The 18,151-nt window shown below is 42.7% G+C and overlaps 1 protein-coding gene across 5 annotated transcripts in view; it reads right to left on the reverse strand.

Moving 5' to 3' along the window:
• The window catches only part of tbce (tubulin folding cofactor E), a 52,105-nt gene extending 34,188 nt beyond the window's left edge, over positions 1-17,917 (reverse strand). Inside the window, exons 1-3 of one of the 5 annotated variants that reach the window (XM_078541703.1) lie at positions 17,718-17,917; positions 5,246-5,388; positions 2,967-3,051 (exon numbers count right to left, since the gene is read on the reverse strand). In XM_078541703.1, coding sequence (XP_078397829.1) covers positions 2,967-3,051; positions 5,246-5,351 — 191 coding nt within the window. In that variant the 5' untranslated portion in view covers positions 5,352-5,388; positions 17,718-17,917. Of the gene's footprint in view, positions 1-2,966; positions 3,052-5,245; positions 5,389-17,583; positions 17,605-17,717 lie in introns of those variants that run through there. The other 4 variants (XM_078541704.1, XM_078541701.1, XM_078541700.1 and 1 more) reach the window with 4 other exon arrangements.
• Positions 17,918-18,151: the final 234 nt, after the last annotated feature.

Genomic DNA, 18,151 nt, shown 5'->3' on the forward strand with positions numbered 1-18,151 from the left:
GATGCGCGGGAGATGGGCTGGACATGGTTGAGGGCCCTGTCAACCACCGTGGGTGGAAAACCTCGGTTAAGGAACGAGGAAGATATGTCAGAGGAACTGTTTTTGAAAGTGGCATCATCAGAACAGATGCGACGGAGGTGAAGGAACTGAGAGAATGGGATGGAGTCCTTACAGGAAGCGGGGTGTGAGGAGCTGTAGTCAAGGTAGCTGTGGGAGTTGGTAGGCTTGTAATGAACATTGGTGGACAATCTATCACCAGAAATTGAGACTGAGAGGACAAGGAAGGGAAGGGAAGTGTCAGTGATGGACCACATGAAAATGAAGGAGGGGTGGAAATTGGAAGCAAAATTAATAAATTTTTCCAGATCCAGATGAGAGCATGAAACGGCACCGAAGCAGTCATCGATGTACCGGAGAAAGAGTTGTGGGAGAGGGCCTGAGTAGGACTGGAACAAGGAATGTTCCACATACCCCATAAAGAGACAGGCATAACTGGGGCCCATGCGGGTACCCATAGCCATACCTTTTATTTGGAGGAAATGAGACGAGTTTAAAGAGAAATTGTTTGGTGAGAGAACAAGTTCAGCCAGACCGCAGAAGGTGCAACACCTGCCCCATTACTTGCCCCCTCCTCACCGTCCAAGGGCCCAAACATTACTTTCAAGTGAAGCAGCATTTCACTTGCACTTCCCTCGATTTAGTCTACTGCATTCGCTGCTCCCAATGCGGTTTCCTCTACATTGGAGAGACCAAATGCAGATGGGTGACCGCTTTGCGGAACACCTTCGGTCTGTCCGCAACCATGAACCAGACCTCCCTGTCGCTTGCCATTTCAACACATCACCCTACTCTCATGCCCACATGTCTGTCCTTGGCTTGCTGCGATGAAGCTCAACGCAAACTGGAGGAACAGCACCTCATCTTCCAACTAGGTACTTTACAGCCTTCCGGACTGAATATTGAGTTCAACAACTTTAGATCATGAATCCTCCACCCCCACCCCCTTTCCGATCCCCCTTTTTCCAATAATTTATATATATTTTTCTTTTCCCACCTATTTCCATTATTTTTAAATGTATTTCCATCCATTGTTTTAGCTCTACCTTTTAGGCTATTTCGATCCCTTCCCCCCACCCCACCCCCACTAGGGCTATATGTCCCTTGCTCATCCTGCTTTCTACCCTTAATGTCCCCATTAGCACATTCCTTAGCTAATATCACCACCGTCAACACCTATTTGTCCTTTTGTCTATGACATCTTTTGGCAATCTCCACCTATCACTGGCCCTCTATCCAGCTCTACCTGTCGTTCCCCGCGCCCCACAAACCAGCTTATATCTCACCACATTTCTATCTTTCCTTCGTTCTGATGAAGAGTCATTCGGACTCGAAACGTTAACTATATCCCTCTCCGCAGATGCTGTCAGACCTGCTGAGTTTTTCCAGGTATTTTTGTTTTTGCTCTAGATTTCCAGCATCCACAGTATTTTGCTTTTATCTCAGTGTCTAGAGCTATTGGCCTCTGGCATTAAAACTGGTGGGGAGAGGGTGACACCAATGGGTAGGCTAGCTGGTATACGGCAAGGTTATATAGGGGGAGGGGAAAGAGAGAGGGTCTTTGTTTTCACATGAATACTAAAAGAAAAGATCATTATCTTTTATCTGTTGAGGAATGGTGATGTGGTGGTTATGTTATTAATAATCTAGAGAACATGAGTTCAAATACTTCGTGGTCAGGTTGAGAATTTGAATTCGGTTTAAAATCTGGAAATAAAAAGCTGGTCTCAGTAATAGTGATTGTGAAGCTGTTGGATTGTCGTAAAAAATCAACAAAATTCATCATCTTCCTTTTAGGGAAGAAAACCTGCTGCCCTTTCTGGTCTGGACCTATATCTGATTCCAATCCCACACCAATGTAGCTTATTCTGCCTAGTAAAACAAACCACTATGTTGTATTAAACCTGCAGCGGATCAAAGATTCCCTCAAAGCAATTAGGGATGGCCAATAAATAAATAAATATTGGCCTTACCAGCAGTACCCACACCCTGACTCCTGAGTATGATTTTTTTCTCATGTATTATTTCAATAATTATATATTTCTCTAAAATGATTAGTGCAAACTTGTGGAAAAGTGCACAGCCTGCCCTGTTGGGATACAGCACACTCAGTAACAGTAACTCCACTGTGGAATTTTAATAATTTCTAACCATCCTTTGTCAGGTTTTGCTAGGTTACTTTTGCTCTGCATTTTCCAATCTCCCTACATTGACTTCACTCCATAAAGTGAATAGGTTTGACTCTGTGATCAAAATGGTATTGCCAATCTGTGAAAATTAGGGTTTACGATTCAGCCCTAAGGTGAGGGAGTCAGATTCTTTAATGTAATGATGCCCGAGAAACATAGTTGAGCAAGCCTTTGGCAACACTATTTTGACCATATGCACTAATTTTAGTAGAAAGCACCTTACATAGATCACAAATTCATTATGAAACATACCAGAGAAGGCTGGAGCCTGAAGATATATACCCATTACAAGTCAGAATCTTACTGTATTAACAGAACTGGATCCTGTGGGTCTATATCCTAGTATGAGTCAGTACCTTTGGGTATTAAAGGAGTCTAAAACCTGTAGATCTGTATCCCATTATGGGTCAGTATTAGAGGGGGCTGAATCCAATGGATCTATACCCAGTACAAGTCAGTGCCTTGGGGTAATTGAGGATGCTGAAACCTGTGGATCTGTACCCCAGCACAAATCAGGAGAAGATTAGTGCAAGATATTTCAGAAACAAATGTAGAGGAACAGTATTGGCAGTGATCTGGTTTCCAGTCACCTTCCCACTCTCTGTGTTGAGGCATGGGAACAGGAGAAAGATAATGATTGAAAATAGGAAGAAATACGTTTTAAATGGCTACAGCTCACATAACTAAAGGAAATAATGCAGAGAGAAGAAATTCACTTACCTGCACTGGAAATACTGCACTCCCTCATGCGTTCCATTGTGCTTTCCTCGTTCAGGATTGTCCCATTCCACTCCAAGCCAGATCCCTTGAAAACAAGTGATGCATTTTTTATCACTTTTACTTATTTCACTCTTTACACTGCTTATCAAATCTTGTTTCACATTTATTCTAAAGGTACTCATCACATCACTTCAAACTGTGAACTGTCACAAAATTACTTCAATAGTCTCAGTTAGCGCAGCCAGTATTACCCCCTTTCCATTATCTAGCTCTTTTTCCAGAGAGTGTGAATTCCCCCTGTTTTAACCTCACTTTAGTCCTCCTTTCTGATCTCCCAGACCCGTGCACTTAAGGGATGAGGGGCTCCATTACTAATGCCAGTCAATGCCACATCGCCCTCAGTACCTGTTGCGCCCATCTGCCCCAATGTACTGCCTTTAGCTTACGAAGGCAATCCAAAACATGCAATAGGTAATTAATTACCGGCTCACTGGATTTCCCAATGATTTTGTAGTAGAAATCTGAGGGCTCACTGTGTACTGCCCACCCATCAGATCTCATCTGATTTTCATTCTGTTGAATTCAGTCAGATGAAAACCGGACAGATTTTAGAGCAATGGGCAATTGGCCCCTCATAACCCCAGCAGTGAAGTTGAACATTACCCTCAAGATTTTGCCAGGTTTTAACTAGACTGAAATTCTACCTCAACAGCCTCTTTTCTGCTGATTTTCTATCACAGGCATTAGGGGAGTCTTAGCTGCACTTGGATGCTGGCTGAATGAGCTGAAATGGCAGACAGCTGAGCCATATGGGTTGAATGGCTTATTTTTGAATTCAATTCTCAATATTCATATGACCTGAGTTTCTTTATCTGAGTTCCATGTTTTTTTCTCTCTTCCTCACTCCTTCCCCACTTTAATCTCAACAATTTTTTTTCTGTCTCATAAAATGTTCCATCTTTTCCAACTCCTGCTAAATTCTCATCCAATTTTTCCTCATCTTCTTTTCCAGTGATTTGTTAGATTCCCTTTCTCTGACATCATTTCTCTGTGTTGTCCCCTTCTGTGGAACTCCGTTATGTCAGAGGCTCCTCGGCTCTCGATTCTTCCCATTGGTCCAAACTCTCCCCCCTTTCTAACTCAACCCTCTTTGGTTCCAACTGTCAATAACTGCTCCTTCCTTTCTGAGTCCAACATTCAAAGTCCTATGTCTCAGGCCACGGCCTAACAGAATCCTGTGAACACAATCTCTCCTCTTCCAATAATCGATAGCAGGACATATACACTGTCTATCTCCTGGTGTGCTTAAGCTGATGATTAAAAAAAAATCCATCTGAAACATTTTCTGAAATATTACTGTTATTGTTCTCCACGACAGAACACAAGTTCAAAATAAAATAGCCATGCACATCAGGTCAATTTGTAAAGTTTCCTGCAGTTTTTTTTACTCAGCTAAACGATGGAAAATCTAAATTATATTAACTTACAGTGGTAACTTGGTCCCAAAATATAGACAGAAAACACTTACATTTCTATAGTACCTTTCATGACCTCAAGGTGTTCAAAAGTGTTTTAGAGTCAGTGAAATACTTTTTTTGGTGTAGTTACTAGGAAACATGAGATCCAATTTGCATATATCAAAAGCAATGTGGTGATGAGCAAAAGGTTAATTCAAATGATGTTGGTTGAGGGATAAATATTAGACAAGATATGGGGGAGAACTCTAGTACTCTTCTTCGAAACATTGCCATGGGAATTTTACTTCCAGGGCAGACGGAACTTCGGTTTAACATTTCCTCCACAAGATGGGCACTTCCGACAATGTAGCTCACTACTGTGCCTCGAGTGAGAAAGTGGATTACATGGTCAAGACTCTAAAGTTAGACTTGAACCCACAACCTTCTGATTCCAAAGTGAGTGTGCTACCCACTGTGTCATGGCTGACAAAGTTAAATACGCACTGCCACCCCCCCCACCCCACCCTTCCCCAACCATCAGTCTAAATCAAATGGGAATGACCACATGAACTGCTGCGGCTCACCACCACCTTCTCAAGGGCAATTAGGGATGGGTAACAAATGCTGGCTTTGCCTTGACGCCGACATCCAAGGAAGGAATAAAGAAATCTTCACCAGCTCTCATTATAAAATTCTTGGTAAAAAAGTCCAGGAACAACTTCTTCCAGGGAGTAAATAACACAAAGAGAACATTCCTTTAATCTGAGAGTAACTTCAACGACCATGAATGGAATCAGAAAAGGATTGTGATTTGAACTATACCTGCTGCTGATGATACTGTTCCCACAAAGCAAACAGTCCCGTATTCATCCCGATAGATGATTCTTCTACCCACAGCATCACAAGGCACACTGTCACTCTGAGTCATCTTTGGTATATTTCAGCCTTTGACGGCTCATCCAAATCTGAACAGAAATTGAAAAGAGATATTATCAGGTCTATTACCCTCACATTCTACAGACTGAGCTGTGCTGCTTCTCCTGGAATTAGCAAGGTCACTACACCACTCACTCTCCTCCCTCCCAACTCCTGCAGCTCCCCTTAGTGTTATTTAGGCACACAGAGTCACACAGCACCTAAGGAGGTCACTTGGTCCATCATGTCTGTGATGGCTCTTTGAAAGAGCTATCCAATTAGGAATATAGAAACAGAGTAGTCCCTCATGCCCCCCCATTCAATGAGATCAGGGCTGATCTATGACCTAACTCCATACACCCACCTTTGTCCCATATCCCTGAATACCTTTGGATAACAAAATCTCAGATTTAAAATTAACAATTGAGCTTCCATCAATTGCTGTTTATGGAACAGAATTCCAAACTTTTACAATCCGTTGCATGTAGAAGTGTTTCTTAATCTCAATTCTGAAAGATCGGGCTCTAATTTGTTGACCAAGTCCCCAGTCCTAGATTCCCTGTCCAGCAGAAATAGTTTCTATCTACCCTATCTATTCCTCTTAATAATTTTGATTAAGTCACCCTTTAAGTTTCTAAATTCCAGAGAATACTACCCTAGTTTGTGTAATTAGTCCATTCCCCTGCTCTCCCCACACCCCTGTGACTTCTTTCCCCCTTTTTAACTATTTATCCAATTCTCTTTTGGAAGTTCTATTGAATCTACTTTTGTCACCCTTTCAGGCAGTGCATCAATTCCCTTCATCTCCCCGCTGACATTTTTGCCAATTATTTTAAATCCTCTGTCTTCTGATTACTAACACTCCTGCCACTGGAAACACTTGCTCCTTATTGACCCCTCATAATTTTGAGCATCTTTATTGAATCTCCGCTTAACCGTCTCAGGGAATCATTATGGCACAGGAGGCGGCCATTCGGCCCATCGAGTCCATGGGGAGAATTTTCCCTCCCATTGGAGGGGTTGTGTGGGTACAGGCGGGGGCAGGCGCAGACCCGATCGGCACCCCTGATCGGGTGCACGCCGCCATTTTACGTGGGCGGGCCAATTAAGGCTTACCCACCCTGACGTGCGCCCGGAAGCGCTCAGCGCTCCCTGTGCGGGGGGGAGGGGGATTCCCTGAGTCGAGGCCTGCGCGAAAGAGCACAGAAATCTCCCTGAGGCACAGAGGCGCCTCAGGGAGATTAGTTTAAGTTTTTAAAATCTAAAAATCTAAATAAAGTAAAGAAAAATTTTTAAGACATGTTCCCTCATGTGACAGTGTCACATGAGGTGGGCCATGTCAATGAATTTTTATAAAAATTTTTATTCAATTTATAAACGCTTCATGAAACCTCATCCCGCCCGTGGATGAGGTTCCATGAAAAATGTGAAAGCCGCCTGGGCTCTTTGCCTGCCCGCCAACCTTAAGGTTGGGCGGGCAGCTCAGTTTATTAGTTTAATTAGTTTTTAAGTGGCCTTAATAGGCCTTTGACAGTTCTGTGGGTATGCAGCCGACTCAGCTGTGCGCCCGCTGAACTGAAAATCTAAATGACGCGCGGTGACGTCGGGACACACGCCTCCACTCACTGAGCCAAAAATTCTGGCCCATGTGTTCTAAGGGAACAACACGAGTTTCTCCACTCTATACCCTCTCCAAGGCCTTGACATCCTTCCTAAAGTGGACATGATATTCCAGCTAAGGCATAATCATATTGGGCTACTAGGAACATAGGAATTGCTATATAAGAAAAGATTTATGATCAACTGATTTTGCGTTCTATCATCTTGGTAGTCACATGATATAATGATAATATTATGACAATCAATCTGCATCAATGAGTCTATAAAAAACCCAGATATGAGGTAAGGAAAACCCCTAGTGATGGAAAGCTTAGGAAACCAGAGGTCCAAAGTCACCTCTTCCTCCTAAATATGGATCACGTCATATCTCAAATTACTCATGTAGTGGATCTCAAAATGTTATTTTTTGAAAGAAATTTACTGAATTTGCATTTGAATGAATCAATACTAACTTTTCCCACTATCTCCCTAGGCAAACTGTTGCCCCCAGATTGAACGTTTGCTCATTGAATTTACCCCCTTCAAGCTCAGGCCTTGTGTTCTGGTTTTGTGTTTCTGAACAAAGTGATATAGTTTGTTATCGTCTACATTATCCAGTCACTTTGGAATCCTAAAAACAGCAAACATATCACCTCTCAACTATCTCTTTGCCAGGGAGAATAAACCCAAATTACATCATCACTCCTCATCATCCAATCCCCTCAATCATTGTGTATAATTAATTGAGTTTCCTGTTTTATAAAAGCTTGCATTTATAAAGCACCTTCAACGCCATAAAACATTCCAAGATGCTTCACAGAAGTATAATCAGTCAAAATCTGACACCAAGCCACATAGACAAGTATTAGGACAGGTAACCAAAAGTTAGGTCAAAGAGGGAGGTTTTGAGGAAGAGAGAGGTGGAAAAGCAAAGAGGTTCAGCGAGGGAATTCCAGGGTTTAGGTCAGCTGGAGACACAGGTGGTGGGGCGAAGGAAATCAGAGATCTGGAAGAGGCCAGAATTGGAGGAATGCAGAGATCTCGGAGTCTGTAAGAGATTACAGGAATAGGGTTTTAAATGATGAGGTTTACTTTTGCTCCAATAGTCAGTTACAAATTGTCCAATACTGAAAACAAGGATTAGTCTGTCTAGCATTGTGATGATATTCCTAGGATGAGAGCTTTGCACCAACACTAATATTCAGTTCAGTTTGAACTTTGAACAATAAGGAAAAAGAAAACAATTTGTAAACATCCTGGACAATTTAAAAATTATGAATTTGTGTAAACTCAACTTGAAAATCATTTTACACTCAACAAAATTAGAGCCCAACTTTAGGAGCAAATTCAATAAACATACATAGATTTTCTGTGGTGTTGCTCACAGTACGACAGAGGTTGTATCGTTGTGAGGGGTTGTGAGGAGAAGACTCCACAATTTAACTGAAACAATTGGAAGGAAGCCTGGAAGATGTTTTCTCAGAGGCAGCAAAGGGATTTTTTTGATTAGTTTCCACTTTACACAACCTTGGCACGTACCCAGGTCTCCGGCAGGGAGCATTGTTATGCGCATCTCAAACACAGAAAATCCAATTACAACCTTAATCACCTTCTTGTGAATGTCTAGTCATTAGTAATTAGAATCAGTGTCTCACCAGTGGGAGCAATTAGGACAATTACCTTTTCTAACTGTTAAGGAAACACAGGTGAGACAGCTAGTTAGGTTCAAAATCAAGGCCTTTATTTTTGAAAATTGAACTAACATTAGTGTGAGGAAAAACACTCTTAGCTTAGTAATTTCTCCTTGCACATACAGGCAGACACTCACAAAGCCTTTGCTGTTTCAACAGAAAATTCAACTTACTTTACCTGAATAAAGCTTTTGAAATTTGTTCTTTCTAGCTTTTTATCCAACATCATGTAATAACTGAACAGAAACTCATATAAGCTAAAGAAAGCTATTCTACCAATACAGCTGACAGACATGTACTGATGCATTAAGGAAAATTAAGTACACTGCACATGCACAGACCCACCCCCCAATCCAAATTCAACACTCACCTCTGGATAAAAATATCAAGTCCATGCCCAGAACTTTCAAAGAGCCTGAGACTTTCACGAAATAAATTATGAAAGCATTAAAAGACAGAAGGTTAAGGGAAGATTTAGCAGATATGCTCAAAAGTAAGATGGGTTTTGATAGAGTAAATAAGCAGAAACTGATTCCTGCGGCAGGAGGGTTGGTAACCAGAGGACACAGATTTCACATAATTGGTGAAAGAACCAGAGAGAGATGAAGAGGAATTATTTCATATAGCAAATTATGATCTGGAAGGTGCTGCCTGAAATGATGGTGGAAGCAGATTTCATAGCAACATTCAAAAGGGAATTGGATTGAATGGAAAAAGTTTGCAGGGCTATGAGGAAAGATCGATGGAAGTGGAAATAATTGGATAGCTCCAGGAAAAAGAGAGACACGATAGACTGAAAGGCCTCCACCTGTGCTATATGATTCTTAAAAAATGAAAGACAATTCAATAGAACTTAAATCATGTACTTCTGAAACAATTACTTGAATGCTTATTTTGGACAGGAGAAATTTCACCTACTGAGAAGAAAAATGGTAATAAGTGTTCAGGAGCATTTTGTGGAGAAAAGTTAATGCAATGCTGATTACAAAACTGATTTCCATTATAAATGTGAATAAAGGAGTTTATAATGGAGGAAAGCAAACACAAAGAGCAACAACGGGAAGTAAGGTTTCATTGACAGGAAGAATGTATATGGCTTTTCTGCAAGATAAAAATGAGAAAATTTACCACGTCATTACTTAGGGTGTGACGGAGGATACATCAGAGAGCGCACAAACTATGTATTAGCTAGAACACCAAATCAAAATCGCTTATTACAAGGTACCCTGATATTTTACTAATATGTTGGGGATTTAAGTCTGTGATTCTGCCAAATTTACAATAGGTACCGAAAGTCAACCGGTTCAATTATTATTTGTCATTCCTTTAACATACATTTTGTATATTTGGTTTATATTTTTACTTCTTTTCAAGCCCAGGATAGACAATATGACTAGATTGGAAGTGGATAGGTAAGTTTTAGCAGCAGTTCAATCAGGGTCTAGTTTTGGGGTACAGCCTTATTTAGAGGGGAAGCATGGGTCTTAAGATATTTGGAGAGGCTGCAAAATATGGCATTGGGCTAACTAGATGATTCCACAGTCTGGATTGCCACACATCCTAAGGGATGACAGCACCTTGGAGCTGGGGTTGGTGGGGCGGGGGAAGGAATGCAGCATCAGCCAGGCACAGGGGCTTGTACACGTGGCTTATGCATCCATCAGTGGACTGTGGAGGACGCTGAGGTGAGGAGCAGTGAAGAGAGTCCCTGGATGTGTCCTAAAAAGTTCCTGGGGTCTGGTAGCACTGGGTGATCATTGAATGGGATAGCGATGTTGGGGCAGGAGTCTGAGAGCACTGTGGAGCAAGGATATCAATGTATGAGAGTGCTGGCAGTATACAGGGTACTAGGATGTGGAGCAGTGAAGGTGATCCACAGATACGTTCTGGACCAGTGATTCGCAAACTGGGGTTTGAACACCTCTGGGGGCTTGTAGAGACTTCCCAGGGGTCCATGGAATAATGTGAAAGTATTGCTGAAAAAAAGTGATACTGTTGAAGCTTTTCATTTTGCACTCATCAGGACAGATGCAAGAATGCCAAATTTCAAAGGGAGGAATGATTTATACTGCATGAGAAAAGTGCTGAATAGTTGACAAGTTGACTCTGATTGTTCAAGATGTTGCCACAGGGATTGTACCAGGGAACTATTGTCCCCCATGCTGTTGCTTGCAGAGGACAAGTCCCTGCTTATGAATATATGTCGTTTCAAGCAAGCATTAGTGAGCCACATTGCGAGCCCAACTGATAGTCTTAAATTGGCTGTTTGTGTAATTCTTAGTATACTCAAGATTGTTCAGCAAACACGGAATCACATCTAACATTATTTGCTGAGTTTGAACTACTCTTTTCTCAGCTATCCTGCCACAAACCAGCTAGTCTAGTGCATGCATACTGCAGGATACCAAATGACTCGCCCAATTTTCACATGCAGCGTGAATGTCTGCTAGCATTGGGCCTCAAGGCCAAACCAGACGTAAATATTTCACCCCTCTCCTAATATTACTCAGTTCTGTTGAAGGGTCATGAGGACGCGAAACGTCAACTTTTTCCTTCTCCGCCGATGCTGCCAGACCTGCTGAGTTTTTCCAGGTAATTCTGTTTTTGTTATAAATATTTGCAAGCCTGACAAAGGGACTGGAATTGTCAAAACTATATTGACAAAACGTACACAGTTCTTAATGACAGGTTCAAATTTGTATCCATCTGACCTGCTGCTAAGCATGACTGCACAACCCTGCTCAAAAGCAAATTACAAAAATGTTTTTTAGACTTGTGTAAGTGTAATGAGCTGTCTTGTGGCATATATGATAGGATTCGTCCTCATGGTTCACTGCGTCCACATATGTGTGGGCTGCCCAAGGCACACAAAACTGATGTCCCTTTATGCCCTATCTTATCTATGACCAGTTCTGTACAACATGAATTGGCCGAAGAGTTCAGCAAGGTGCTACAACCAGTTCTGAATGAGATTTCCATAAACACAGTGAAGGATCCCTTCACCTTCACAGAGATTATACAGAACCTGCATATCAATGTCATGTCCATGTGCTTGCTTGACATTGCTAGTTTATTCACTAATGTACCACTCAAGGAGGCCAAAGACATTTGCACCATGTCACTATATCAGGGTGATCCAGATGCCTCACCATTGTCTGAATCTGTGTTCATTGAACTTATGAACTCAGCAACTCGCGCAATTGAGTTCAGCTTTAATGACACCATATATGGCCAAATTTGCCACGGGATCCCATCCAGGCCCAGCTCTCTCAAACATTTTTGTCAGTTTCCACGAGAAACACATTTTCAATGTAATGACCCCTAACCTCCTACTCCTTGAATATTTCCAATATGTAGAAGATAGTTTTGCTACATGTAAAAATTTCGCACAAACTCGCGAATGGGCCTAAACTGCCACTTTTGGAACTGAAAAATGCCCAGTCTACCTCAAATTACCCTGGAAAGGTGAGATATCTCAAAACCTTGAGCAAAGGTGACTCTAGCCGTTTCATGCTGCTACTACACAGTAGCAATACAAGTGGTATTTTCCGCAAACAGGATGCTGCTGTCGAGCCAAAAAGACATTCTGCCTATCACACTAATGAGTGATGCGGTATATGAATTTCTGTGTTGATGTGATGCCAGATACGTATATGTCCCAAAGACTGGCGGATCGTATCAAACAGCACATTCCTTCGGCTATTTGCTATAGGCAGAGTACTAATTGGACTCAACCAGCCTGTGCTTGCAAAACGCAGAACATAATGTCTAACGTTAGATGTGCATCTGCGACTGGACAGCACTTGCTGAACAATCCGGAGTGTGCTAAGACAATTCCACCTAACAACCACTTTAAGATGATCAGTCAGGCGTGCAATGTGGCTCACTTACGCTTGCCAGAAGCTACAGAAATTCATATGCAAGCAGAAAGAACATGTCCAAACATTGAGTCTTTTCTTTGAATTAAACAAAAGCGTGGGGGACAATAGTTCCCTGGTGCATTCTCTGCATGTAGCACTAAAACTGCAACTGCGCCCCTGAGAGATGGAGGAAAACATTGAGAATAGGTCGAGGGGAGAGCACATTGGGTCTGAGAGAGGCCTGGCAAACTCAGTGAGGTCAAAGTGGGCAGGTAATGGGTAGTCTGTGGGCTGGGAGCAGTGCAAGGCTGAGCAATGAGTTTTAGACACTGAGCCCCAAGCCCCTGACAGAGGTTAATCTCTAGAGAGGGAAAAACTTGACATATGCATTTCCGAAAGAAGTGGATAATATTGAGTCAAGTTAACATTATTTTTATGAATGTCTTTTGCCCTTACAAGGAAGTTCATTTCACCATCTTTTGCATAGCCAGTCAGCTGAGGGGCGAAAGTGACTTGCTAAATGTTTTTCAAATTTGATAAAATTTGAGATGTGATTTGACTGATTCCATTATTGTTTGTTTTTAAATTGTAAATTTTATTCAGTCTGGCAGTTACTCCGGATGTTGCAGCCGGAATGCGGGAGCTTCTGGATGCCAAGGCGATCCAGGGCAAACACGTCAGTAGAAAGTGTAAGCAGCAACATGAATTCCGGATCAGGATAATTGACCTGGAAGCCAAACAACAGACACTGCACAACACAAAGTGGGGGGGGAGAGAAATACCTGGACTCTTTGTTCCAGAAGATGGTCATGCCTCTTAGAATAAGGTCACCTGTTTTGGTCAGCAGCGAGGGACAGGAGGGTTTGACCTAGAGTGAGGCAGGTAATGGGACCGAGCAGACAGTAGGATGGAGCCTCAGACTTTGCAATTGTCAAACAGGTTTGAGGTGCTCACAACCTGTGTGGGTGAAAGCGAGGTCTGCAAGGTGGATGAACTGAATGGCCATGATACCATGGTACAGGAAGCCATTCAAGCAGGGGGAGCAAACAGGATTGTAGTGGTAGTAGGGGATAATATAGGGTGGGGGATTGACACTGTTCTCTGCAGCAAAGCATGAGAGTCCAGAAGGCTATGTTGCCTGCCCGGTGCCAGGTTTTGGGACATTTGCACAGTGCTGGAGAGGAACTTACAGTGGGAGGGGGAGGATCCAGTTGTCATGGTCCATATAGGTACCAATGACATAGGCGGGACAAGGAAGGAGGTTCTACATAGTCAGTATGAGGAGCTAGGCACCAAATTAAGAAGCAGAACCTCAAAGGTAATAACTCTGGATCATTACCTGAGCTGCGTGCAAATAAGATTAGAGAGACAAATGCATGACTCAAAGACTGGTGTGGGAGAAGTGGGTTCCAGTTCGTGGGGCATCTGAGGAAAGTGGGGGCTGTATTGTTGGCACAGTCTACACTTGAACCATGCTGGGACTAGCGAGACGCATAACAGGGGAAGTAGAGAGGGCTTTAAACCAAACAAGGGGTGTGGGGGGGGTGAGGGGTCAAGTTTGGGTAGATGGAGCAAATCAAGGGGTCAGAGAATGGCAGGAAGGGACAGAGAGAAAAAACCTTAGAATACACCAACAGTCAAGACTAGATTTTACGAAGACAACAAAAAGACAAAACTGAAGACTCTCTATCTGAATGTGCGAAGCATTCATGACAAAATAATTGAACTGATAGCGCACTCTGAAGTAAATAAATATGATCTGATAGCCATTACCGAGATGTGACTACAGGATGACAAGGATTAATTCCTGAATATTGAGGCGTACAGCACAGAATCACAGATTTTAACATCACAAAGGAGGCCATTCAGCTCATTGTGTCTGCCCTGGCTCTCCAAATGACATTTAAGAAGAATAAAAACTAGGTAAAGGGGTAGCACTGTTAATCAAGGATGGCATTGGTGCAATAGTTAGAGATGACCTTGGTTCAGGAGATCAGGATGTAAAATCAGTTTGGGCAGAGATGAGGGATAGTAGGGCAAAGAAGTCACTAGTAGGAGTGGTCTACAGGCCCCTTAACAGTAACCACAATGTAAGGCAAAGTATACAAGAATATATATTGGCTGCTTGTGATAAAGGGATGGCAATAATCATGGGTGATTTTAACCTACATATAAAGTGGAAAAATCAGATTGGCAGTAGTAGCCTGGATGATGAGTTCATAGAATGTTTTCGAGATTGTTTTTTAGAGCAGCACGTTCTGGAACCAATCAGACAGCAGGTTATATTAGACTTGGTATTTAGTAATGTGAGAGGATTAACTAATGACCTCAGAGTAAAGGAATCCCTGGGTAGCAGCGACCACAACATGATTGAATTTTGCGTCCAGTTTGAAAGGGAGAAGAGTGGGTCTAAGATTAGTATTTTAAACTTAAATAATGGCAACTATGTGGGCATGAAAGCTGAGCTAGCTGAAGTTAACTGGGATACTAGGCTAGGGGATAGATCAATAGAGAAGCAGTGGCATACATTAAAGGGGATATTCCAGAATACACGGAATAAGTATATTCCTACTGTAAAGAAAGTCGTGGTTAATTAAAGAAGTTAAGGAAAGCATCAAACTTAAGGAAAAAGCTTATAGCTGCACAAAGATGAGTGGCAGGTCAGATGATTGGTCAGAATATAAAGAACGATAGAGAATGACTAAAAGGTTAATCAGGAGTAAGAAATTAAGGTATGAGAGGAAGCTAGCTAGAAATGTAAAAATGGATAGCACAAGTTTCTACAGGTATTTAAAAAAGAAAAAAGCAGTGAGTGTTGGTCCTCAAGAGAGCGACAGTGGGAATTAATAGGTAATAACGAAATGGCGGATGAAATGAACAAATATTTTGCTTCTGTCTTCACGATAGAAGGTACCAAAAACATTCCAGTAATAGCCGTAAATCAGGAGGTGGAAGGGAGAGGGGAACTTGGTGATATTGAAATTACTAAGGAAGCAGTACTGAGCAAACTGATGGAGCTGCAGGCTGACAAGTCTCCGGGTCCTAATGGACTTCATTCTAGGGTCTTAAAAGAGGTGACGAATATGTGGGAAAATGTGAAGTTGTTCACTTTGGCAGGAAGGATAAAAAAGCAGAATATTACTTAAACAGAGAACAACTGCAGAATTCTGAGATGCAGCAAGACCTAGGTGTTCTCATGCATGAGTCACAAAAAGTTAGTATGCAGATACAGCGTGTAATTAAGAAGGCTAATGGAATGCTATCCTTTATTACGAGAGGAATTTGAACATAAAAGTAAGGATGTGATGCTTCAGTTATACAGGGCATTGGTGAGACCACATCTCGAATAGTGTCTGCAGTTTTGGTCTCCTTATTTAAGGGAGGATGTAAATACATTGGAGGTGGTTCAGAGGTTTACTAGGAATGAGTGGGTTGTCTTATGAAGAAAGGTTGGACAAAATGGGCTTGTTTCCACTGGAGTTTAGAAGAGTGACGGGTAACTTGAATGAAGTATTTAAGATCCTGAACAGTCGCAACAAGGTGGATGTGGAAAGGATGTTTCCTCTTGTGGGTGAATCCAAAACTAGGGGGCACTGTTTCAAAATTAGACGTCAACCTTTTAGGACAGAAATTAGAAGAATTTTTTCTCTGAGGGTTGTGCGACTTTGGAACTCTCTGGCTCAGTATCATTGAATATTTTTAAGGCTGACGTACACAGTATCTTGTTAGGCAAGGGAATCAAAGGTTATCAGGGTTGATGGGAATGTGGAATTTGAAACACAAACAGATCAGCCATGATCTTATTGAATGGTGGAGCAGACTCAAGGGGCCAAATGGCCTACTCCTGCTCCTATTTTGTATGTTCGTATGCTGAAAGATTTGATTTCTCTTATGTGCAGGTTTAATTCATTAGTAAATTTTGGGATTGCCTTTCCAAGCTCCTGAATTGTGATTTGTCAATTAAAAATTTGTCTATGATGCATGGTCAAAGAGGGCAAAGTCAATTTCTCACAGCTGATCAGTTCCAACAACCTCTCCAAATGAGATAGGAAATGCACAGACTTGCATTATATTACAGGCGGACCACTGGAAGCCAAGTACATGGATGGGGAATTAAAAGACGGTTTTCATAATCAGCAATAGTTTTACTACTTTTTTTTCCCCCAAGTAATGAATTGTAACAATGAAATGTTTAAGTGAAAGGAAGTACCATTGCAATGACCAATGAAATTATTTTATTTTTAATTAATGTTGGGGTTAAGGGGAAAAGTGGAGAGAAAAGCAGTTGAGGAGGAAAGCACATGTCAGTGAAGAATGTTTTTTTAAATGAAAAGGACGGGCAATGTTATATTAGAATGAAAAAAAGACTTGCATTTATGTCACGCCTTTCATGACCTCAAGACATCCTAATATGCTTCAAAGCCATGAAATACTTCTGATGATGTATGATGTTATGATGTGGGGAAATCTGGCAGTCAAGGTGCACAAAATAAACTTCCACAAACAGCAAATAACCCATTTAAGTGATGTTGGTCGAGGGATCAATATTGATCAGAACACAGGTAAGAACTCCCCTGCTCTTCCTCAAGGACATGCCTGGGTGTGTGGGTGTGAGAAACCCTGGGGTCTACAATTAAAAAGTGTGAGATGATTCAAGGCCAGAGAGAGAACTGGAAGGGGGACCTGTGGGATTTGGCAAGACGGTTCTACGACTGTCAGAGAAACATAGGAACAGAGGAGGCCATTCAGCCCCGTAGGTCTGTTCCAGCACAAGCATAGCTGATCTGTATCTTAACTCCATATACCCTGCTTGGTTCCCTAACCCTTACTCAGCAAATATCCATCAATCCCAATATTGAATTTTTAAATTTACACCCCCCCACCCCCCCAGCTTCAACAGCCAGTGTGTGTGTATGGGGGTTGGGGGGACAGTTGCAGGTTTCCATCACTCTGTCTGAAGAAATGCCCCCTGACATGACGCCTGGACAATCTGACTCTAATAATTTCAAGATTATGTCCCCTTGTTCTGGATTATTTCAGCAGGGGAAATCATTTCTCTCCCCCACCCCCACCCCGCCCCAGGTCTGGCCCTTACCCCGTGGCTGGAGAATGACATCAGTTACAGTCAGCCTGGAGGACATTTCCCTGAATCCATCCGCCCCTCCCAGGCTCCAGGCCCGGGCCACTTAACACTGGGGCAGGCCCCTCTCCCACCCCCGTTAAACCCACCGAGACCCTGCTGGCGGGGAGAAACCCTCCCTTTTTATCTTTCCGTCCGTCCGCCCGACCAGCTACCGACTGGAACCTTGCCGCTGTCTCCGTTGCTGTATTTCTCGCCGCCAGTCCGACTCCAGACTCCGTCACTAGGGCGACCAGCGGCCGGGACTGCTGCCAAAGCGCCGGAGTTTCCGGTACGGTGACATTCCGTGTGGCGACGGACCTTACGTCACTTCCTGGACAGGGCCGAATTAGTGCGCCCTCTTCCGGCCGGAGGAGCACGGCCACAAAACAGCAGCAGCAACACAGTCTCAGAATAACCAGGTCAGCAGCTGATGCCACCCACAGTCCATCAACAGGTCAGCAGCTGATGCCACCCACAGTCCATCAACAGGTCAGCAGCTGATGCCACCCACAGTCCATCAACAGGTCAGCAGCTGATGCCA

This window comes from Cetorhinus maximus, chromosome 5 (genome assembly GCF_964194155.1).
Source record: "Cetorhinus maximus chromosome 5, sCetMax3.hap1.1, whole genome shotgun sequence".
Classification (NCBI taxonomy): domain Eukaryota; kingdom Metazoa; phylum Chordata; class Chondrichthyes; order Lamniformes; family Cetorhinidae; genus Cetorhinus; species Cetorhinus maximus.